Genomic DNA, 23,870 nt, shown 5'->3' on the forward strand with positions numbered 1-23,870 from the left:
AGGCGCATCAGTCACGCAGGACACTTCTGCGCTGGCTGATTCTCTGGTGGCTTTCCTCCCAGGCCCCGGGCTCCCTGATGAGCCCTGTTGCCAAGGCCATTCCACAGGCCCCGGGTCCTTGGACGATCGCAAGGCCCCCGGGGGCAGCACTAGCAACAGTGATGCGGCGAGAGCCTCCTCCAGGACCAGAGCCGAAAGCGTGGAGGCGCCTCCCACCTTGCGTGCCTGGGAAATTTCTCTGCTGACCCCCCACCATCCCCCACGCTCTGTCGGGACTACTAAACTCGTCGGCTTCTCCGCAACCCCTCCTGCGGTGTTGACCATTTGTACAGACTGAAGCAAACCATCATCCAGCAGAAAAACTGCAACTCGAGCGACTTCAGCCCCCCCCAAGAGTCTTATGTTCCCTGGAGAAGCTTCTCTAGGCTTAACATCAGAAGTAAATACCCTCATAGCAGAAACATGGATAGATTTTACCATAAAAAAATAAAACTTCTGTACTCTGAAGGATAGTAAAGCATCATTGAAAGGCAAAGGACAATTCACAAAAGAAAAAATATATACAGCTAAGTTCATGTATACATTTCAACCTCAACAACGCTTGATCCTCTGTTCCTTTTAAAGTATCCACAAGACAAGCTGTGTAACTGTATCACGCTGTGTGATTTAGTGCTGACTAAGCCTTCAAGTCATGCTTCCAAACTAGCTGCCACCAGCCAAAGTGGGCAATAGTGCAGGGATGGGCCTGCGACCAAGCTGAGCCAAGGAGCAGCAGCCCTGGGACTTTGGCTGGTACCATTGAAGAGAGACGCCCTCCTACCACAGAGGTTGCCAGGCAGGTATAATGCCAGCCTGAAGCTGCTAAAGCCATTTGGGCCGCCACATGGGGAGAGCCAGCTTGAGAAAGAGGCCAGTCCAGAGGAAAGCAGAATTGTAAGACAGAGAGAGACAGGTTCCTGGCAATATCATGTGAGCATCTGGATTCAGCCACACCTGAACCCAGCCACCTCTAGGTTTCTGAGTTATGTAAACTACTTTCTTTGCTTAAATGACCTTGAGTTTTTGCCACTAGCAAAAGAAAGAATCTTGACTAATGGGGGAGGGGAAGGTAATTCTAGAAATCAAGCCATCTGCAAACTGGTGAGTTCTGGGACAAGTCTAAAGCTGATTTCTTTGTGAGCTGCTCTGCACCCGCACCCTCAAGAAAAACCAAGGACAGTCTCTCCCTGGCATGTGTTACCAGCTGCAACAGCTGCCTGTGCTTCGAGGATTCCTGGCTCTGCAGAAACCCTGAGATGCGTCCAGTTGGGCTGGCTCCTGGATCTACTTGGACCCCCGCCTCTGCCAGAAGCTGCTCAAGAGTGGAGACACCTCCCTGTGCCCTGTGCCTGAATTCTGCCATGCCCGAGGCCAACGTTCTACAGATGACGGCTGGAAGTATGGGGGGACAGGCGGGGCAGAAAAACACACTGCCTTGGCCTTCATGGCTGAACCCACTGTGAGCACAAGTGGCCACAGGCCCTGAGCCACTTCAGATGTGGACAGATGTTTCATAATAATGACCTTGGTTTTTCTCAGCACCTGACCTAGGAAGCCAGACTGGTGACCCCGGGCGTAAGCCAGAAGCACCGGCTCCAATCCTGCTCCCTGGGCAGCCCCACGGCCCCCACTGCAGTTCTCCCAGGCCCCATCACACCTCATCCAACCACGGGCATCCTCTGAGCTCCTTCCCACACCGAGCACCAAAGGGAGCAGACACAGAGACCGACATTAACATGCTGCAACACACACCAGGAGAGAAGGAGCAGAGGGCTGAGGAAGCCCAGGAAAGGGGTGTCTAACCCCGTGGGAGGGGCAAAGGCTTGAAGGAAATGGGGACAGCTAAGCCGAATCTCGACGGAGCAGGAGGTGGTGAGCTGAGAAGGTGGAGGGCGTTCACTTGAGCAGGGGTCTGGGGATGAGACGGCACGGCAAGCCCAAGGGACTGGAGTTAGGGTGTACAGGAGGGAAACAAAGCAGGAGGCGAGTGGGCTGGATCCCGGAAGGCCCTCAGGGCCTGGCCAAGGAGCCCCAACTTCATCCCCCAGAGGAATGGGGAGCCAGCAGAGGGCTTTTAGGAAGCAGGTGGCAGGGTCAGACTTGTGCCTCAAAAAGATCCTTCTGGGAAAGTACCTCAACATAATAAAGGCCATATATGACAGACCCACAGCCAACATCATACTCAATGGACAAAAACTAAAAGCCATCCCTCTGAGGACAGGAACAAGACAAGGGTGCCCACTTTCACCACTCCTATTCAACATAGTACTGGAGGTGCTGGCCAGAGCAATTCGGCAGGAAAAAGAAATAAAAGGAATCCAAATAGGTAACGAAGAAGTAAAACTCTCGCTGTTTGCAGACAACATGATCTTATATATAGAAAACCCCAAAGAATCCATAGAAAAACTATTAGAAATAATCAACAACTACAGCAAAGTAGCAGGGTATAAAATTAACGTGCATAAATCAGTAGCATTTCTATACACTAAAAATGAACTAACAGAAAAAGAACTCAAGAACTCAATCCCATTCACAATCGCAACGAAAAGAATAAAATACCTTGGGATAAACTTAACCAAGGAAGTGAAGGATCTATACAACGAAAACTACAAGACTTTCTTGAAAGAAATTGACGATGACATAAAGAGATGGAAAGACATTCCATGCACATGGATTGGAAGAATAAACATAGTTAAAATGTCCATACTACCTAAAGCAATCTACAGATTCAATGCTATCCCAATCAGAATCCCAAGAACATTCTTCACAGAAATTGAACAAACAATCCTAAAATTCATATGGGGCAACAAAAGACCACGAATTGCTAAAGCAATTCTGAGCAAGAAAAACAAAGCCGGCAGAATCACAATCCCTGATTTCAAAACATACTACAAAGCTACAGTGATCAAAACAGCATGGTACTGGTACAAAAACAGGTCCACAGATCAGTGGAACAGAATTGAAAGCCCAGAGATAAAACCACACATCTATGGACAGCTAATCTTCGACAAAGGAGCAGAGGGCCTACAATGGAGAAAAGAAAGTCTCTTCAACAAATGGTGCTGGGAAAACTGGACAGCCACATGCAAAAGACTGAAAATTGGCCATTATTTTTCACCACACACCAAAATAAACTCAAAATGGATCAAAGACCTAAAGATTAGGCCTGAGACAATAAGTCTTTTGGAAGAGAATATAGGCAGTACACTCTTTGACATCAGTTTCAAAAGAATCTTTTCGGACACTATAACTCCTCAGTTGAGGGAAACAATAGAAAGAATAAACAAATGGGACTTCATCAGACTAAAGAGCTTCTTCAAGGCAAGGGAAAACAGGATTGAAACAAAAAAACAGCTCACTAATTGGGAAAAAATATTTACAAGCCACTTATCCGACAAAGGGTTAATCTCCATAATATACAAAGAACTCACACTGCTTAACAACAAAAAAACAAACAACCCGATCAAAAAATGGGCAGAGGACATGAACAGACATTTCTCAAAAGAAGATATGAATATGGCCAATAGACACATGAAAAGATGTTCATCATCGCTAATCATCAGGGAAATGCAAATCAAAACTACACTAAGATATCACCTTACACCCGTTAGATTGGCAAAAACATCCAAAACCAAGAACGACAAATGTTGGAGAGGTTGTGGAGAAAAAGGAACCCTCATACACTGTTGGTGGGAATGCAAACTGGTACAGCCACTATGGAAAACAGTATGGAGATTTCTCAAACAGTTAAAAATAGAAATACCCTATGACCCAGCCATCCCATTACTGGGTATCTATCCTAAGAACCTGAAATCAGAAATCTCAAGAGTCCGTTGCACCCCTATGTTCATCGCAGCATTATTTACAATAGCCAAGACGTGGAACCAACCTACATGCCCAGAAACTGATGATTGGATAAAGAAGATGTGGTATATATACACAATGGAATACTACTCAGCCATAAAATAAGACAAAATTGGCCCATTCACAGCAACATGGATGGACCTCGAGGGTATTATGTTAAGCGAAATAAGCCAGTCAGAGAAAGACGAACTCTATATGACTCCACTCATAGGTGGAAGTTAGTATATTGATAAGGAGATCTGACCGGTGGTTACCAGGGAAAAGGGGGGGGTGGGGGGAGGGCACAAAGGGGGAAGTGGTGTACCCATAACATGACTAACAAAAATGTACAACTGAAATCTCACAAGGTTGTAATCTATCATAACATTAATAAAAAAAAAGAAAAGATCCTTCCGGCAGCTTTGGAGGGGAGGGAAGACACTGGGAAGCAGCAGAAGCAGCCAGGATGGATCAGATGAGGGCCTGAAAGAAGGCGGGGGACAGATGAGAAAGCAGGGCCTAGAGGGGTGGGGCTGGAAGCACGGAGCCTATGCCCCACCCCCTTCCCACTCTGGAGTCCCCTCCTAACATCAGGCAGGAGGCCCAGGAGCCTGCAGCCCAGCCTCCCAGCTCCTCTCCTGAGCCCGAGGCTCACCCCATGCTCATTCCTAGCAGCATGGCAGTTTCCTGCCCCGCTTGAATACATTGCCTGGAACCACTATAACTTCCTCTCTATTTCAAAGTCTTCAGGCACGGCCTGGACATCCCATGGTCATTGCTATCCAGGATGAGGTGCCCTGGGCAGGCTCTGTGGGAAGGTCAGGCCCCCAGCTCTGCTACTCCTCCTTGTCCAGCAGCCTGCAATGCTACCCCAGGTTGGGACAGTGCAGATTGTGTGCACGGCTGTGCTGCCTAGCTGCCCGGGCACGGCCCAGGTCACAGGCTCTGTGTCTTCATAATTGTCCCTGTGTTCTATCTCCAGGACCCAAATCTTCCCCTGAGTCCTTTACCAAAGAGTCCCACAAACCCAGCAGGTGAGACACAGAGTTGCTCCCAGAGGGGCCTCCTGTGCTTCTGACGTGGGGCTAGGCCACCCACCTGGCCAGGCGAGTGCGGGGTCCTACCACCAGCTTCCTCTCTCTCTTTGATCAAGCTGTAAGAAATGAATCGTGAAGGCTGTAGTGGAGGAGGAAGCAGGTAACAGGGTCACTGCCAGCCTGGAGAGAACAAGCCCTTGTGTCCTCCAGGGAATGAAATGCCCAGAAAAAGCCCCCAGCTGCATGCCCTGCAGACAGGCCAGCAGGGAGGCCCGCAGCCAGGCGGGCAGGGAGCCCTGCAGATAGGCAAGCAGGGAGGCGGAAAGGGAGCCCTGCAGACAGGTGGGCAGGGAGGCGGAAAGGGAGCCCTGCAGACAGGCGGGCAAGGAGCCCTGCAGACAGGCGGGCAGGGAGCCCTGCAGACAGGCGGGCAGGGAGCCCTGCAGACAGGCGAGCAGGGAGGTGGAAAGGGAGCCCTGCAGACAGGCGGGCAGGGAGGTGAGCAGGGAGCCCTGCAGACAGGTGGGCAGGGAGGCTCGCAGACAGGTGAGACATGAAACGACTGAGAGTTCACTCTGTTGACGTCATTGAGCCCCACAGGGTGGGGGTGCTATGCTGGGGGCTGCGTGTAGCAGGACAAATAAGGCATGACTCAGCCCTCACCACGCTCATGGGCTGATGACACAGCCGTGGGCAAGGACTGTCCAGGAACAGAGTCAAGTGGAGACATCCACAAAAGGAAAAAAAGATTCCTTTTGGCTACTTAAAAATGGAAAATGTGTGCACATGATGACAAATGCTTGGGCATCCCCGCCAGGCAAAGGTATTGATTGCACACTGGTGCCCAGGCCTGCCCTCCACAGGCAGCAGGCTTGGCCTGGGGGGCACAGGGTCAAGTCTGGAGAGGCCCTGATGACCAACAGAGTGGACCTGGAGCCACCAACCAGGAGTGACCTGCCAGAAGTGCCTGAGGCATCAGCCACTTCCTTGTGACAGCAGACCGTTGGGGAAGAGGGACTGCAGCTGGCCTGAGGAAGGGCCTGTGCTTCTGGTGGCGCTTCAACATTTCCCAGGATCCCTCCTCACAGGATGGTACTCTCTGAAGGGCACCGAGATCGCATCTCACTGTCATCTAAGGCTGTCTCTCTCTAAAAACATGTGACATGAATTAGAATGGCAGGAGGGCAGGACCTGGGAATCTGCATTTCCCAGGCCTTCCAACAGAAAGCTATTGCTTTAAATGAATGGAGAAAGAGAAACCATAATTTATTGATCCCTGACCACACGCCAGGCATAGAGCCAGAAGCTTCATTTAATCTCCTGGATGCGATGCTACTGTAAGAACCAGGAAACTGAGGTTCCCGGAGCCCAGCGCAGCACAGCTGGTGCTGGATCTGACTCCCACGCTGCCTCACCCAAGAGGCCCAGCCCAGCTTTCAACCAAGGCATGTGAGCAAACTACTAATTTCAGCCACTGTGCATTTGCCCAGCTCTCTACTGAGACAACTCTGTGCTGCTAGGTAGCATTTTTCAACGGCCGCAACGTAACTTACCGCCTGCGCCCTGGCGAGGAGTCTTTACAGTTAGGCCCTGATGCCAGACCTGCTGCAGAACAAGCCCGCCTCCCAACACAGGACCCAAGGAACTGCTCAGGTTCCTTCTCCAGCAACCCCTCAGTGGGGACTGAACTAGCAGGTTCTCCGGGCAGAGACAGCTAACACCAATCTTGTCCCCAGAAGCCCAGTGAGACAGAGTCAGCAGCCCTCAGGGATGTGAAGGACAAGGGTTGACATCACTGCCCTGCCCTAGCCAGGTCTTCAGCAAACCGGGGGGAGGGGGTGGAATCGGAGGAGCCCCTTCAGGGGAAACTGCACAGTCCAGGGGGGCTTGCAACAGCCCTTCCAAAAGGGAGTCAGGGCCAGAGAGCAGGGACGGGCTGACAGACTTCTGGAAAATTCTGGAACCTACAACGCATCCACCACTATACTCTGTTGAGTAAAGACCCAAGCACAGTGGTAAAGCACACGGATGCATAAGGGACAGAGAGCACAGAGGCATTTGGGGGGAGAAAGAAACTACTGAATCCCTGCAGCCTGTGGGGGAGAAGAAAGGCAAGCCACCCAGGCCAGAGAGGCAGCCCTGAGGATTGAGCACAGCTCCCTGAGGGATCCAAACACCCACTCCCGCCTGCCTGGGACAGTGCTGGGGTTAGGCAGGAGCATGGGGGGAACTATCTACATGGAGCCTCGAGAAAAAGAAAAGATACTGGTGGGTCACAGAAACAGTAAGTTGGAAAGACCCAGAACCAGCTCAGAAAAATTCCCACAGAGATTCCCAAACTTGGCCTTCAAGTGACACTGAACCACTTTAATTAAAGTGACCAAACAGGACAATCCAGTGTCGTGCAAATGCATTTTTCCAATAGAAGTTGTTCGCTATTCAGTCAACAGCTATTCAGGGACACCTGCTCTGTGCCAGGGAGTGCACAGGGCATGGTGAGCAGGACGCAGCCCCGGCCCCCTCGCCTGCTGGACCTGCAAACCCAACAAGTCGTAAGTCAATTCTAGTCCTTTGTAAAGTTCTCTTCCCAAAAACACATTCAGAAATGGGAAAAGGGAAAACGTAATCTTTTCTTATTCCAAGCATTCTGATACAGGTTTGAAAAATATAGTCATGGCTCCACAATGGGTTTCCCAAAGACTCTACTTAGAAGCTTTATGGGGTGTATAATGCCACAGCACATTCTGTTAATGGGACACACTGAATACCTGTAGGTTGTTGCTTTTTAAACGTCTGTCCCATGCTGAAAATGGCGTTCACATACACTACTGGCAGCTGTGCAAAGTGACGCAACCCTTCTGTAAGGGCGGGGCAGGGGGCGACGCATATGTTCTTAATCAAAGCCTTCACACTCTCTGAGCCACATTTCGACTTCTGGGAATCCATCTGTGGAACAATCCAGATAGTGGATGCAGCTTTCTGGACAAAAGGAGTTCGTTGTGGGGACATTTACAGAAGCAGAAAGTCCAAAATAGGGAAAGGCGAGTCACTTAATGAAACGCTCGACACTCAGGGAAAAAAGTAGACCTGGCCAGGAGAGAGCTGTCTGTGAAGCATAAACACATTTACCATGGCCTTATCACAACCGCAAGGGGCTGGAGGAAACCTGCCCGACAGATGCAGGCTGGGCAAGAAATTGATGGCCCATCTACTCAACGGATTATGCAGCCATAAAAATGTATATTCATGATGACATGGATAAGTGCTTTACAGTATAATGTTAAGTAAAAACAGGGTGCAAAACTGCATTCTGTAGCTACAGTTACACTATAAAAAAAAGACGGAGCGGGGCGAGGAGTGGGGGGTTGCATCAAAATGCCGACACGGATCGCACTGGGAGGTGCTGCGGGAGACGCGTCATTTCTTACTTCCCTGGTAGTCCAGGGTGCGGCTATGCTACTTCCATAGCAAAAATATGCGTGTGAAAATAAACAAGTTCCCACTTCTGAGTTTCTAACGTCACACAGATGTGCACCTCGTTCACCTTAACTTGATGCTACAAGCTCGGGCCTCAGAGCTCCAGACTTGAGTTTGAATCTCAGCCTTGTCAATCTACTTTGTCTCTTTAAATTATTTCTATATTTTATATCTTTAGGCTTCCTGAAACTGTAACATGGAAAAGGTAACACCAACCTCACAGGGCTGCTGTGGGATTAAACGAGATGGTGTGAATAACCACTCAGCCAGTGTCCAGGACACAGCAAGCCATCGACGAGCACAGACCGGATGACATTACCCTGGCTGCTGCACCAGATAGACTTTATTTGGTCTACAGTGTGTATTATAAACCTTTGCACCAATATGTAAAATCCTGAAATTTTACATAGAATAAGGTCTTAGGCGTTGTCTTGGGTCTCCCAAGAAAGAGGTGTTGCAGCCCTAACCCCAGTATCTCAGAACATGACCTCATTTGGAAGTACGGTTATTGCAGATATAATTAGTTCACATGAGGTCATACTAGAGTGGGTAGACCCCTGATCCAGTACGATAGGTGGCCTCATAAGAAGACGGCCATGTGAAAGCACAGAGACACACAGGGAGAGGGGCGTAAGACATAAAAGTAGAGGGTGGAGTTAGGCAGCTATAAAACAAGGAAAGCCAAAGAGTGTCAGTAAATCACCAGAAGCTGGAAGAGGCAAGGAAGGGTTTCCCTACAGGTTTCAGAGGGAGTGCGGCCCTGCCAACACCTCGATTTTAGATTTCTAGACTCCAAAACTGTGAGATAATAAATTTCTGCTGTTCTAAGCCGCCCAGTTTGTGGTACTTTGTCATGGAAGCCCTAGGAAACTAATGCATAAGGATTTCCACTTCTCTTCAAAGACTAGAATATCTGACATCGCCTGGCTCCCTTCCTTACAGCAACTGTACTGGGGCCCAGTTTGCCACAGTCCCCACCACTCCCTACTGCTGCTCTGATACTAAAGTCATATATCTGAGGCCATTCAGCATCACATCTACACTGCTGTTTTCTTTAGAGAAGAGAAATATTTCTCTATGACCATATCTCTATCAAAAGATGAACCAGGAGGGACATCTGGCTCCATAAAAAGGAGAGCAGGCTCATGTCTTCACGGAAGTGAAAAATATGTCTAAATGGATTTTAATGCAAACGAAGTCTTTTTTATATCTGCCCATTTGCTCTTTTACATTCCAGCTCGGTCCCTGGGGGCGTCTGTGTTTTCCATGCCCACCTCGCCTCTCTCCACCAGGACGTTTGGACACTATCTCTGTAAAACTACATCTTCCAAAAAGAACACAGTTCTGCATTATTCCAAATAAGTGCAAAGCTCCTGATTTTTCAGAATAGGATATAAGATGTTATAAACCAAGCCTGAGTGTCCTTTAAATCCTTCAAAAGGTCTAGGTATTTATGTCTTTAATTTTGGGTGAGCAGACCCTGAGACCTAATACAGAATTCAGCCATAAGTCTTCCACGAATAAATTATAATACCTGGGTCCACGGCTATAATTTACGTTGCTTTGAGAGACAGCAGTGACAGGCTTTCCACCATCAAACGCGCAGAGGTGTGAGTGTCTCTGCCTTTACGACCCCTCCATGGATTGCTTGTGCCTCCCCTCTCCCTGGACCATCTGCCCGGCAGGTCCTGGCACAGTGACAAAGCAGAGCAGCCGTGCCATTGCAGGCTCACCTTAGGCGGCTTCAGGCTTTTCCCACGATGTCTCTTGGAGCGCAAGAGCCGTTCTCTCTCCTAGAAGGAAACACAACTATTGGCATTTCAGCCAGCCTCACATCACACCAACCAAGCTGGACCTTAAAGGATGTGACTTACGAAGCTGCCATGTCTACCTGTCTGCACTGGGCTTGGGTTAAACCAGGTTCTCAGCACCCAAGTGATGGCTGCTTCTCAGAACTGAGAGCTACAGAGCAACAACATTTCCTCAAGTTCTTAACCGGACTTAGACCATCCCAGAAAAAGATGCCAAAATTTGCCAGCGCCATAAAACTCCAGCTTGTCTACTGTGGGGGCCGGAAGCTGTAAAGCATGAGGCAGTGTTGACGAGACGGTCACCCTGTCAGGGACGGCAGCAGAGAGGGAGGAAGCTTGCAGCTCTGAGCTCAGGCAGAGCTGGGGCCAAATCCCTGTGGGCCTCCTCCTGGCCAGGGCACAGCCTTTATGTCTGTCTTGTTCTCAGGTTCTTGCTCCGCTATATGAGGCTAGAACCCAACATGCAGTGTTGCCTGAAGAAAGAAACAAGAGACGGTGGGGGCCTGGAGGCTTCTGTCGGTAGAAATGGCCCCTGTGAACAGTAGCAGCGTTCAGCCCCAGACAGAACCAGTCGATTTGCTCCTTCCTAATCAAATCTTCCTTTTCCCTTTGGCTGCCAGGAAACGCAGGGACAAATCTGGTGCTTAGCCCTTACAGTCCGCCCATTTGTCCCTCCTGATTTTGACTGATGCTACTATCTTTATTTTCTCTAGTCGTATCTGTTTATTATTCCTCTTTCAACTTTATCATTTTATTGAATGCATTTTTTCATCCTATGTTGCATCAAGTTTTTTGTGTAATGAAGCAAAGATGAATGGATGGATGGATAGAAGGGAGGAAGGAGGGGAGGATGGGAAGGAGGAATGGAGGGAGGGAGAGAGGGATGGAGGGATGGATGGAAAGAGGATGGAAGGAAGGAGAGGAGGATGGGAAGGAGGAACGGAGGGAGGGAGAGACGGAGAAATGGAGGGATGGATGGAAAGAGGGATGGAAGGACGGAGGGGAGGATGGGAAGATGGGGGCATGGATGGATGGGAAGATGGATGGAGGGATGGGAGGGAGAATGGAGGGAAGTCTGGGTGGCTGGGTTGAAGGAAGGAAAGAAGGAAGGAGGGAATTAAAGAGAGAGAGCTAGGCAAGTAGAGTAAATTTGACAATTACCGTCAAAGACGTTTTTAGAATTTTGACCACTGGCTTTTCTACGCTGTGAGGACCCATAAATTAAACCAGCACATTCCCTCCTGAGCAAGCAGAACAGCAGAACACATTTTGCTTCTAAGATCCAGCTAAAGGTCGCTGCAGATGGTCCCTTACTGGTACCTATGCTCCTTTCACAGGGAGCTGCAGAATTCTCTGGTTATAACACTTCACCTACTTAAGACATACTCACCCACCCTTAATCTTATACACAGACATACACAGTCCTTCAAACTCCGGTCTGATTACAAGGTTCAGGTTTTCAAGCTCACGGTCTGTAACCACTAAGCTAAAAACAATCAGACTTCTCAGGGAGAGATCATGCCCACTCTGTAAAGGCCAGAAGATTCATTCTTAAAACTGATGCTGCTTCCTAGTGGCAGCAAACTGGGGAGAAGATTTGAGAAAAAGAGTAGCCATGGAAACTGCTCCCAGGTACCAGTAATGCCATTTAAATGCAGTCAAGGCTGCTTCCTGGCAGAATAAGGCAGGAAGGTGCTCACCACAGGATGAGCTCTGTGAGACCCCATCTGCTTCAGCAGCATCGCCCTGAAGCCCCACTGCCATTCCTGACACACGTCACTTGGCATCACACTGAGGGCTGTCATGGAGCATAGACATACCAGTGAGAGATCGTCGATGACATGCTGCTGCTCCAGCACTTGCAGCCGCAGGAACTCGATCTCCTGCTCGTCCCTTGTCAGGCTGAGGTCGTTCAAGGAAGTGTGCCGCTTCAGAGACGCCTGGGCCGAGAGCTTCTCTTTCTGCAGCCAGAGGGGGAGAGAGCACTGCAGGGCCGCTCATCCACAGCATTTGTCAGGGCACAGACTGTGGGCTCAGGGATACGGATAGAGGGATGGATGGAGGGATGACAGCCATCTAGGCCCCAAGCTGGAGGAGTGGACAGCTTCAGACCAGAACCAAGCCAGAGGCACGGCTGACAGTGCCCCCTGTGGAGAGAAAGGGCTGGGTGGGCATTAGGGGTGGGAGGCAGACTTGGAACCAAGCCTTGAAAGCTGGAGGAGGAAGCTGGGGGAGGAGAGCGCACCACGCCTGCTGATGACACTCATACCCGGACCTGTGAGGCTACGGGGAGAAGCGGTTCCACCTCTCAGAGCCTAGGTCTTCTCAGCTGTCAAATGGCGGTGACTGACACTGGTTTGGACAATGAATCTCAGGGTATTCTCTCAACCATCAACTACAAGACACCACCTGACCACAAAGACCAATCATGCTTTTTGCAGCAAATAAAAGGCCCTTATGCAAAGAGCTTAGAGCAAAAATGGTAACCGCTTTCACACACTGAGCTTCCACAACGAGCAGTGTGTTCTGCAAGGCCTTTCTATGCCATCGTTCCATCTTCTCGATAACCCTGCAACGTTGATATTTTCATTCCCATTTTATAGATGAAGAAAGTGATGCACAGAGAGAATGAGAGAGGTGTCTAAGGACCCAGGGTGGTAGAGACAGAGCTGGGGCGTCTCCCTCCAGGCCCAGGGGCCCATGGCACTGTGAATTCTGGAGAATTGGAGAGTGGGAGAGGTGGGTGCGGCCTGAGTCTGCTCACGAGGCTTCCTCGGAGAGGCGGGTGGGAGGTGCGCCCTGGGGAATGTGCACTGTGAGGGTCAGTGGCTGGAGAATCTCAGATGCGGACGAGTATTCAGGAGCTAGTCCCAAGGGGATGATGACCTACCATTTCCACATTCTCCCTCGTTAGATTCTTGATTTTCTCCTCCATCCTCTGGATGCTCTGCAGCAAATCTTCATTCTTCTTGTTCATACGCTTGTTCTTCTCCACAAGGGGCTTCAGCTGGACCTCTGTCTCACGGGAGCGTTTCAGCTACAGGTGGAAAGACAGAAGGCCAGGTGGCTTTAAGACCCAGTGGATGGCTGACATCACACCACGGAGGCCAGGAGAGATCCAACCCGGGCGTTCCTCAGGACTGAAGCTGCCACCATTAGGACCATATTTCCTGGGCAGTGCAAACACCAGAAAGAGCCCACAGACACCCAGCTTCCAAAAGCAGGATCCCCCCCGAGCCTCAGAGGGCCTTGAGTAAGGCAACAGGAGGAGGCTGCAGCCCAGTGCGGGAGGCCTGTACATCTGCCTCAGGTCACCCTGCTGGCAAGTGGCCTGCGCTGTGTCCACTAGTCCACACCTCCTTTACCTCTGGGCATAACCCCCAGAGGTCATGGGTCACATGCATTAAGGTCAATCCAGCTACTTAGCTCCTCCTGGCCACCATTCCTACCCAAGTACAGACAAGCAGAAAGCGCGACACTCTTCAGATGACAGATAACCCCTGAGCTCGCTCCATGCCAGGCGTAGTGCTGGGGGTACAGAGATAAATATGTCGGCATCCACACCAGGAGGAGCTCTCTGAGTCCTCTGAGCTCAGTCCCTACTGTGCAGGGTGTCCTCCAGTCTCTCTCACATGATCAGCATCTGGGGAGCCCGTCTTGTGCCCGGGACCTTTGCTGGGGACTGGGTCTAAGGGATGACATCACAGGGGTACCCATCCAACAGACAAGGGAAGAGGGCAAAGACAGTGGTAAGAACACAGTGAGACAAGTGCAGGTGGACATTCTAGGCAGGGGAACCACACATCCAGAGGCTCAGAACACGCGAGAACACGGCTTGTTTGTGCAGCTTCACTCAGTCCAGCGGGAACACAGAATGTAGGGTGACGGGCAGAGAAGGTGCAGGCGTGGGGAAGCCTGATTTAGGGAGATCGAGAGCTCTGTCATTTCATTTCCACCCCTGGCCCCTGAGGGATTTGAAATAGGAGCACTCTGCGGTCAGGTCTGCCTTCTAGAACAAACTATCACTCTGACTGTTGTGTGGAGGCTAGTCCAGTGTGAAATGACAATGGTAGGGGGACAGAGTGCAGGGACTGGGGGTGTTGTACAACTAGAGGCACCCACTTTTTCCTTCTGAGTACAGTGTCCTGGGTGACACATTCATTTTCTAGCTGCATGACCATGGCCAAGTTCTTAGTTTTGGCTTCCTCATCTATAAAATGGGAATAATGATAGTACCTGCCTCATGGACTTGTTGTGAGAATTAAACACGTAGTGATAGTCTTCTCAGGGTTAATTTAATGGATGAAAATTAGAAACAATTAAATATCCATCACTGTCACGATGACCACAGGAACAGCCGCTGCATGTGTCAAGGACTCACCATGTGTCCAAAGCCGTGTTAAGCCCATCCAGACATTCTCTCTCATTCAGCCCACACCACAACCCTGGGAGGGGGCCCCATCCCCATCTCATCTCATGGACAAGGAACCCGACCACAAAGAGTTGGGGTAATATGCTCATGGCCACACAGAAAGTGCTAGAACCAAGGATCAAAGACAGGGGACTGACCTAGACCCCTGCTTTCAGTCACCAGGCTCAGAAAGTTAAGACAAAACACTGACAGTAGCCATTACAATATAAAATATACCTTTGACCCAAACATTCTGCTTCTGGAAATCCACCCCAAAGAAATAAATGAGTAAAGACAGAAATATTTCTTGTATATGGCATTGTTTATAAGCAAAGAAACCTGAAACGGCCTAAATATCCCCTAGTAGAGGATGACGGAATAGACCACGGCACGCGCACACAGCGGAGCACGATGCAGTCGTGGAAAAGACACGGGGAGATCTCTGTGCACTGATGGGGAGCGCTGGACCCCATTAGTCAAGTGGCTGAACACAACACGGGGGCCCCTGTTGTAAGCACAAAACAAAAAGGCCTCTCGGTGGGAGTATGTTTACAGAAGCCTCAGAAACCTGTTAACAAGCACCTCAAGCTGCTGGCAGACGTCCCGTCATGATTTGAAGACAGAAGTGCTGGCGAGCTTCTCCATTTTTACTTTAAACACTTCAGTGTAGACTGTATTTTTTTTCTAATCCACTTAGTAAACTATTATGCAGCTCAGGAGGGATTTTTTTAGCTCATGAATACTTAAAGTGAAAAGTGGAGACATGATGTTAGATGTGCAGTCTGATGGAAGCTATATAAAAAGACACCTTTAAAAATACTGGAAGGAAGGGCTGGCCTGGTGGCGTAGCCATTAAGTGTGCGTGCTCCACTTCGGTGGCCTGGGGTTCACCTATTGGGATCCCGGGTACAGACCTAGGCACCGCCTGTCAGGCCATGCTGTGGCAGGTGTCCCACATACAAAATGGAGGAAGATGGGCACAGATGTTAGCTCAGGGCCAGTCTTCCTCAGCAAAAAGAGGAGGATTGGCAGCAGAGGTTAGCTCAGGGCTAATCTTCCTCAAAAAAAAACCCAAAAAACAAAGAGAAGGATTGGTGGTGGATGTTAGTTCGGGGCTAACCTTTCTCAAAAAGAAAAAAAAAATACTGGAAGGAAATGAATTTATTTTGATCCTATCAAAATTGTGAAGAGATGGCACTTATTAACACTTTTCATCTCCCACGTTTTTCAAATATTATATAGATATGCTTACTTTCATAATGAAATTTAGAACAAATATTATGAGGCATTTATCAAGAATTTTATGTGTTGACTACCACTACATAAAAATTAGTTTAGCTGTTTATCCAGCAAATCTAAACATATTCAAGGAATTTCTATTTTTACTAGATTTATTTTTTAACCTGAAGTCTACGTTCATTATTTTTAAATTAGAAATACGTAAACCTTTAAGCAAAAGAAAGTAAACAGATAAGCAAAAAATAAAAATTATCCAGTCACACTACCTATAACAACTTCCAATATCCAGGGTGACAGTGTGTTTTTGTTCTGTAAACTATTTTTATCTTTTAATTTACTGTGAACAAATGTCCATGGTAATTAAATATGATCTATATCATCATTCTTAAGGACTGCCTGCAGCTCATTGTAGAATGTTCCATACTGCTTTGCCCACTACTTGAGTGTTGAACAGCTGGGTTTTCGCTTTGTTGGGCTTTGTTTTCAGCTTCTATCATAAACAACACTGCAAGGACATCCTCTCCATGCTTCTCACTGACCTTCTCCACTTGTTTGCTCAGGATAAACTCCTGCAGAAACAAAGGGCAGTGCCAGGTTTCTTCAATGAGTGTACGTTAGGTTTTTAATCAGAAAGAAATTAGAAAGAGAGTAAAGAAAACCAGAAGGCCTCTGCATGAACTTTATGTTTAAGGCGTGTTTTGTGGCCCCAGGGCCGCTTCCTTGCATCCTACAAGGCACCATCTGTCTCTCGGGGGCTGACTACCAACCAGTTCATTCCTCTCATCTGCCAAGAGGGTATTTCTGTCTTCCAGCTTCCGTATCACCGAATTCAGTTCAGCAATTTTTAGTTGAAATCGCCGCACATCTCGCTCGTCCATATGTTGATCCTAAAAAAGAGTCAAGACACAAATGTACCTTGAAGAAGCTTAAATGATTCAAAGCACTCCATGGACCCTTCTTAGAAAATTCATAGGACATAACAGGTGACCTCCTCATTAGGAGGACTGTACGCCATGCTGGGACTCCCCGAGGTCAAGCAACATGGACAACACCCCAAGCCCGGCCAGCGACCGGCAGAAAGACTTCATCTCAAAGGTGACGAGACTTCAAACCCTCCAAAGGCTCCCAAACATCTGAACGTGGCCTCTGGGGAGCTTCACTTTTAGGCCCCCGCCCTCTGTGCCTCTCTTGCAAAGGCCCATCACAGACGTTCTAGGACATTCCTCAAGGGCAAGCACTGGGTCCATCTTGCTCACCACTGAAATGCCAGCACCTCATATGGTATGTGTGTACAGCACACATGACAGATACTCGAATACTTAGTGAATGAATGAATGAATGAATAAATGCTGCTTCAGCCTCTTCTGTGCTCTTAAGTACCAAGCTATTGCCCCAAATGCCCCTGTCTGCTGGCTAAGCTCCTACTCATCTTGCAGGACTCTGACTATAAGTCAGGTCCTGTCTTGACCAGGTCCTTTTCTGTGCTCTTACTGTACACTCTGCATCGATGTCTTTGTTTCTTTCTTTTCAACTGAGCTCCAAGCCCACTGGAGGCAAAGGCAGCCAGTCGTTCACTTCTATATTCTCAGTGCCTAGACATAGTGAATGCCGGCAAACTGGGGGAGGAATGGGGGAGGGAGGGAAGGGAGGAGGGACAGATAAATGGAAGGGAAGGACGGAAGGAGGGAGCGGGAAGGCAGGCAAGTTGTCTGGAAGACTGCCCAGTAGGAGGAAGGACAGGTGCGTGGTCAGCTCTGAGGCCCCGAAGCTTGCATGAGCGGCTGTCCCCCTCACCTGGACACCCATGAGCTCTGCCATGTCCCCTATGCCAGGTGGGAGCTCTCTCTTTGGACTACTGTGGTACCGCTCAGCCTCTTTGACCTGAACCAGCTGCTCATCCAAGGCCTCTTTCTGAAGAAGCAGCTTCTGGGTCTGACCAGTCTGCACGCCAAGTTCCTTCTCCAAGGCCAGAATCACACGATCTTTCCCTTTGATCTCATCCATCTGAAAAAGAGAAAGAATAAGCAATTAACCGTAGGGGCTCATGACCAGGGAAATCTCTCCCTTGCTGGCCTTAGGCCCAGAGAAAGGTTATGCAGTCCCACGGTCCAGGGTCAGCTGAACTTGGCGAACTCAGGACAGAGAAAGAACGCAGTCCACAGGCCAGGCCCTGCTCCCCCACCACTGCCCCCGAGCATGGAGGAACAGACTATGGGTTCAAGGATCTATATAGTCAACCAGACACTTACCATTGAAATTTATCTATGCTCACATTTCTCTTCCCAAAATAAAATAAAATAAAATCCTGACCCTACCGGCCCGTCCAGCCACCCCCAACCCCTGCAGCTAAGCTTCTTCAAAGAGTTGGCTGATCTCTTCGTCTCCCAGTCACTCCTCAAGCCTCTCCTGCTGGTCATAGCCCCGACTCCTCCACCAAAGCTTTTCTTGCTAAGGCCCCCAGTGCTCTCCTGGCCCCCAAACCCACCATCCCTCTCACCAGCATCTGACACTGTCACCCACTCCCTGCTTCATGAACCTCTCCCGCCCCTCCCGCCCTCCACGATGATGTCTCAGTTTCTATCTTCCTTACAGACTTGCCTTGCCCTGGCTGCCATTAAAGTCTGGAGCTTCCAAAGTTTGGCCCTCTTCCTGGTCTGTACCTTTCCCCCGGCAGCTGCGTCACCTACAACATTAACACCCTGAGAAACAAACGGCAAGCAATAGGATATAGGGGAGCATATGAGGAAGCTTTTTGGTGCAAAACTAATTCGGCCCGACCTTGTTTTTCCAAAAGGGCCTGACATGGCCATTGAGCATGTATTATATTATCTGCTTTAAGCATTTGCTATGTCCCAAAGACAAGAACAAATGCCCTTAAAACGCAGCTTCCCACACTGGCATTTCCTTAAGGACAGGCATCTCTCCCTAGGCTGGGGGTCGATCACTGTGCCCACTCTGTGACCACCCAACTCAAGACAACAGACCGGCTACCTGCTGTGTGCCAACTAGGCAATCTCACGGCTGTTGTAAAACGGACATGCCTATCATATGTGACACATGCTCTTTGGCAGTATATAACCACTCTGTACACCCCACTTCTTTCATGCCCTTCCTTCCTTGGGGAAGGAAGGCCCCAGGCTAGTCCTCAGATCTGGCTCATAATAAACTCACCCCAATTTTGATTTATAGATTGGTTATGGATTATTTGTGTCGACAACCCCCATACGCAGCTGACACTTCAACATACTTCCCAGCCCTGACCTCTCTCGGAGCCCCACAATCACAGCACTAACTGGTTGCTTGACTTCTTTGCTGAGATTGCCAAAAGACCTCAGCCTCTCCATATGTGAACCTCAACGTAAGCCCCAGCTCACCCCAACCCCGGCTCGCCCAGTATTCTGGGGAGGAAACCAAGCAGAAAGAAGCTTACAGAAGAGGAAACTTTGGCCCCAGGCCATACACTTCATCTGTTTCTGGACACAAAGCCAACAGCTGGGAAACTGCCCCACCAGGGCACTATAACGGTTGAATAGTGTCACCTTCCCCCCATCCATGTCCTTCCTAAAACCTGAGAATGTGACCTCATTTGGAAATAGGGTTGTTGTCATAGGTATAATTAATTAAGATGAGGTCACAGTGGTGTAGGGTGGGCCCTTATGACTGGTGACCTTATAAGAGGAGAAGAGACACACAGACACACACGGAGAAGGCCATGTGAAGATGGAGGCGGGAGTGATGCAGCCACAAGCCCAGGAACATTAAGGACTGCCAGCAACCACCAGAAGCTGGAAGAAGCCAGGAAGGATCCTCCCCTGGAGCCTTCAGAGAAAGCCTGGTCCTGCCTCCCTTTGATTTCAGACTTCCCTCCACAACTGCGAGGGACTAAATTCCTGTGGTTCAAGCCGTCCAGTCGGCAGCACTTTGTTACAGCAGCCCTAGCAACTAACACAGCCCTTCAAAGAGAAAACTTCCCAAGCACTAGAGTTTCATTAATTGACAAAAATCACAATAGTTTCAGCTACAGTGATTACTGTATCATCATGGGATTTAGAATAAATTCTATTTGAGAAAAGGTACACAAAAGGTTCTGAGAAGAACACTAATGCTTTAGTAAGGATGGTTTCAACAAAATCCCCAATGGACAGCCTTTAAGATATAACATCTGTGACACTATTTGGTTAACACATATCTGTAAGCACCCACTATCGGTGGGCCAGGATGTAAGGCAATGTAACACGCACGCTACCCTGGTTACCCAATGGAACAGTTAGAGCCATCTGATACAAAACAGCCTGGCACAGAGGAAAAAGCACCATGCGAGGAGTAAGAAGTTATGGACCCGAGACTAAGCTCCCACCAGGAGGCCATGTGACCTCTGGCAAGTCACAAAACCTCTCTACGTCTCAGGTTCCTCATGTATACAATGAGGGTGCGGGAATATCTGCCCGAAAGGGGAGCCGTGAGGACTGAATAGGACAGCAGAGACAAGCAGGCTGAGGAGCAGAGCCACCGGGCCCTCAGTGCTGGGCCCTATCCCTGACCCCGCCACGTATTGGCTCCATCACCGTGGTCAAGTTTCCTGATTTCTTCCCATGCCTCCGTGTTCTCATCTGTGAAATGGGGAGAATAATAGTACATAATTAACAGGGATGCTGTGAGGATTAAATACATTAACACAGAGAAAGTGCCTGGCACACAGTAGGCATCCATTAAACATTAGTTCTAATTATAATTGTTGCATGGTACATAGTAGGTCTCAATAAATAGTAGTTGCTGTCTTTCTTAGACTTTTGTCTCCTTTAGGTATTCAAATACTGAGGAAATGAATGAACAAATACTGTAGTGGTTTGAATTGTGGTTGTTAGAAAGATACGTCCACACCCTAACTCCAGAGATGTGTGAATGTGACCTCATTTGGGAAAAAGGTCTTTGCAGATGTAATTAAGCTAAGGATGGTAACATGAGGAGATCCATCATCCTGGTTTAACCAGGGAGGTCCTAAATCCAATGACAAGTATCCTTATAGGAAGAGAAGGACAGACAGAAGAGGGGAAACAGAAGAGGAGGCCATGTGAAGAGGGAGAAAGAGATTGGAGTGATGGAACACAAGCCAAGGAACGCCTCAGGCCACCAGAAGCTGGAAGAGCAAGGAAGATCCTCCTCAAGAGCCTTCGGAGGGGACAGCTCTGGGGACACCTTGATCTCGGACTTCTAGCTTCCGGAGCTGTACGAGAATCAAATTCTGTTGTTTTAGGCCACAAGTTTGCGGTCATTTGTTAAGGCAGCCCCAGGAGACCGATACAAATGCCCCTCTCCCTCCGCATACTCACACAGTGTGATAAAGTAAAGCTGACTGTACTCTGAAACTTACTTCTGAGTCAGACACCTCGAATTCAGAGAGACTGCCACAGCAGAGAACACTGGTGAAGAGCCCAGCTCTGGAGCAGACCGCCCCCACCTGCCACGTAACCGTGGGCAGTCACCCCTGTGACCTAGCCTCAGCCTCTGTAAAGTGGGGACACTGTGAGCACTCTAGAACCTAATGTGTCTGTCCAATTGTGGAGAGATTTAGATCAACCATGGAAAGAAGTTAGCACAGAAGCTGGCATATTATAAGCATGTGGTCAATGTTAATTGCCACCATTCATCTACTTTAGCTCCTGGTTAACAGAAGGCTACCTTATTTAAACAGCAGAGCATTCAAAACTGATAAGGTACAATTGAGTTTATAGAAGGAGGAAGAGAGTACCCCCAAAATCCAGACTAGGAGCTTTCCAAACCAAGTCCTACAGTTTTGACAAGCTCTTTGAGTTGCCTTTCTTTGGAAGAAAAAAGGATGCTGTTCTTCCCTCTGCACCCCAGCCTCCCCGCAGGACCCTCCCCTGGGTCTCCAGCCAAGGGTGTGCCTGGTGCCATCTCTCCTTAAGCAGCTGCAGAATGCGCCCACTGCTCCCCCTGGTGACGAGCCACCTGCAGCTCCCAGCCACGGCCAAATCCCTGAAAGGCAGAGCACCACCACCTCCCCACAGGGAAGGGTCCTTAAGGATGCAGAAAACGTGGTGGCCGCTGCAGACGCCAACCCAAAAGCAGTAAAAATTACGTGAAAAGAGTTCACTAATTCAAACCACTCAGATGTGCTTTCATTAATTCAACACATTCTGAGCCGAGCCCCACCAACGGGTGCTGGGAACATCAGTGCGCAAAACAGATCAGAGTCCCTGCCCTCAGAGTTTCCATTCCAGTGGGGGAGGTAGCCAAAACACAGTAAATGAGTCAACACTACAGCGGATCAGAGAAGGATTCATGCTAGGGGAGAAAAATCAACTGAGGGAAGTCAGCAGTGCCAGTTAGGGGCTATTGCAAGTTAACAGGTAGGGTTCCAGCCTGCTGCCCTCAGCATCCCAGCCACACACTGCTTGCTTTGCACTGGAGTCCAGAAGTGGGGCCTCCACCACCACATGACACTAGCTTCCCCCACAAAAAGCAGTAGTATTTCAAACAAGACATCTCCAGAACCCTGAATTCTCAACTTAGAAAAGCACCAATGCCCCACTTATCCCAGTACATGGGCAGAGGGCTTCTACCCCACCACATGGAGAATGTTCCTAAGAAACTGTCTCCACTAGCACAGACAACATCCCAGAACAGATGGACAATGGGGAATATATTCTGGGGCCAATTTTCTAGATTGCTGTATTTCCCCAGCCAGAGTCCTGAGGTCCAAGGTCAGGAGCCTTGCTGAGCTCACAGAGCTAACGGCAGGCACTCTCACTATTTGTTGTGTTTCTCTCTGGCTCCCAGCCTGAGCTCTTAGCCATCCTGAGCCGCCACTCTCAGGCCCCTGATGAAGCTGTCGACCTCTGACATTGAGGTTCCAGAGTTTCCCTGAACCACACCACCTGAGTCTGCAGGACATTCCTCAGTTTCCTCCCTGCACCCATTTCCCCTTCGCCCACACTCCCAGTCCCAGCATGCGGTTTAGGAGAGGGGTGGGGCTGAAACCATTTGGCGTTCCCAGGGCTGGCCCTGCTTGGCTCACATGTGCCACATGCCCCCACCCTGACAGGACTTGGTTCAGGCATGGATACATGACCCATCAGAGCCATCGGCCTGAAGAGGGCATCACTGGGACCCTCCTGTTTTTCCTTAAAAGCTAAGAAGGAGAGTCTCTCACTGTCTCTGGACTGTGTCGGGTGAGGATGCGGGATCTGGCACAGTGGTGGCATCTCACCAGCACAACTCGAGAGCCCAGAGCCTGAGCATGACACAGCATGAGGCAGAGTGAGCCTGAGAACCTGGCCCCTGGGTGACATCATCAGTGCCACAGGACCTGTGCCTGAAGCTAACACTACTACTTCAGTTACGAGAGCCGAGACTCTCACTTCCTAAATGTCACAGAGGAAAGGAAAGAACGTGAACTGGACGACGGTGATCACGTCTTTGTTACATGCTCGCGTGAGCTCAGCACCATGTTTGTACTGAAGAGACATGCTCCCTCTCAGTCTTCAAAAGACCCTCAAAGCAGATACTACTGACCCCACTTTACAGACAAGCTTGAGGTCCAGGAAGCGAACGCGCCCATTCTCCAGGGAGCAGCAGCATCGCGATTCACACCCACCAGCCCTCCAAAGGCCTCATTCTCCCCTCTCTCTGCCTGGCAGCAACAGATCTCCTCACTTGTCAGCAGTCACATCCCCCCGGACGTCGTCTCAGTGAAAGCTTACTTTAGCCAGCTCCCAACGAGCCCACCAATTTGTGAATAATTTTGTTAGCTCCACCTCACTGCAAAGTTTGGGAAATCAAAGATGAAGCCCAGGCTGCCACCCCGACAGCCATTCTCACTCTCCTCCTTGGTACCGGTAGTCAGTGAATAGTGTACCCCAAAGTCTCATATCTATTCAGAAAGTCAGAACGTGACCTGGTTTGGAAATAGAGTCTTTGCTGACGTAATTAAGATGTAAGTTATGACGAGGTCACACCAGATTAGGGTGGGCCCTAGACCCACTGTCAACA

At 49.4% G+C, this 23,870-nt stretch overlaps 1 protein-coding gene across 1 annotated transcript in view; it reads right to left on the bottom strand.

Annotated features, from left to right (window-relative positions):
- JAKMIP1 (janus kinase and microtubule interacting protein 1) overlaps positions 1–23,870 on the bottom strand; it is a 146,436-nt gene that overhangs the window by 38,556 nt on the left and 84,010 nt on the right. Inside the window, exons 4-8 of the mRNA XM_046656784.1 lie at positions 17,652–17,861; positions 16,625–16,744; positions 13,098–13,244; positions 12,028–12,168; positions 10,130–10,189 (exon numbers count right to left, since the gene is read on the bottom strand). Coding sequence (XP_046512740.1) covers positions 10,130–10,189; positions 12,028–12,168; positions 13,098–13,244; positions 16,625–16,744; positions 17,652–17,861 — 678 coding nt within the window. The remainder of the gene's footprint in view (positions 1–10,129; positions 10,190–12,027; positions 12,169–13,097; positions 13,245–16,624; positions 16,745–17,651; positions 17,862–23,870) is intronic.

This window comes from Equus quagga, chromosome 3 (assembly GCF_021613505.1).
Source record: "Equus quagga isolate Etosha38 chromosome 3, UCLA_HA_Equagga_1.0, whole genome shotgun sequence".
In the NCBI taxonomy this organism is placed as follows: domain Eukaryota; kingdom Metazoa; phylum Chordata; class Mammalia; order Perissodactyla; family Equidae; genus Equus; species Equus quagga.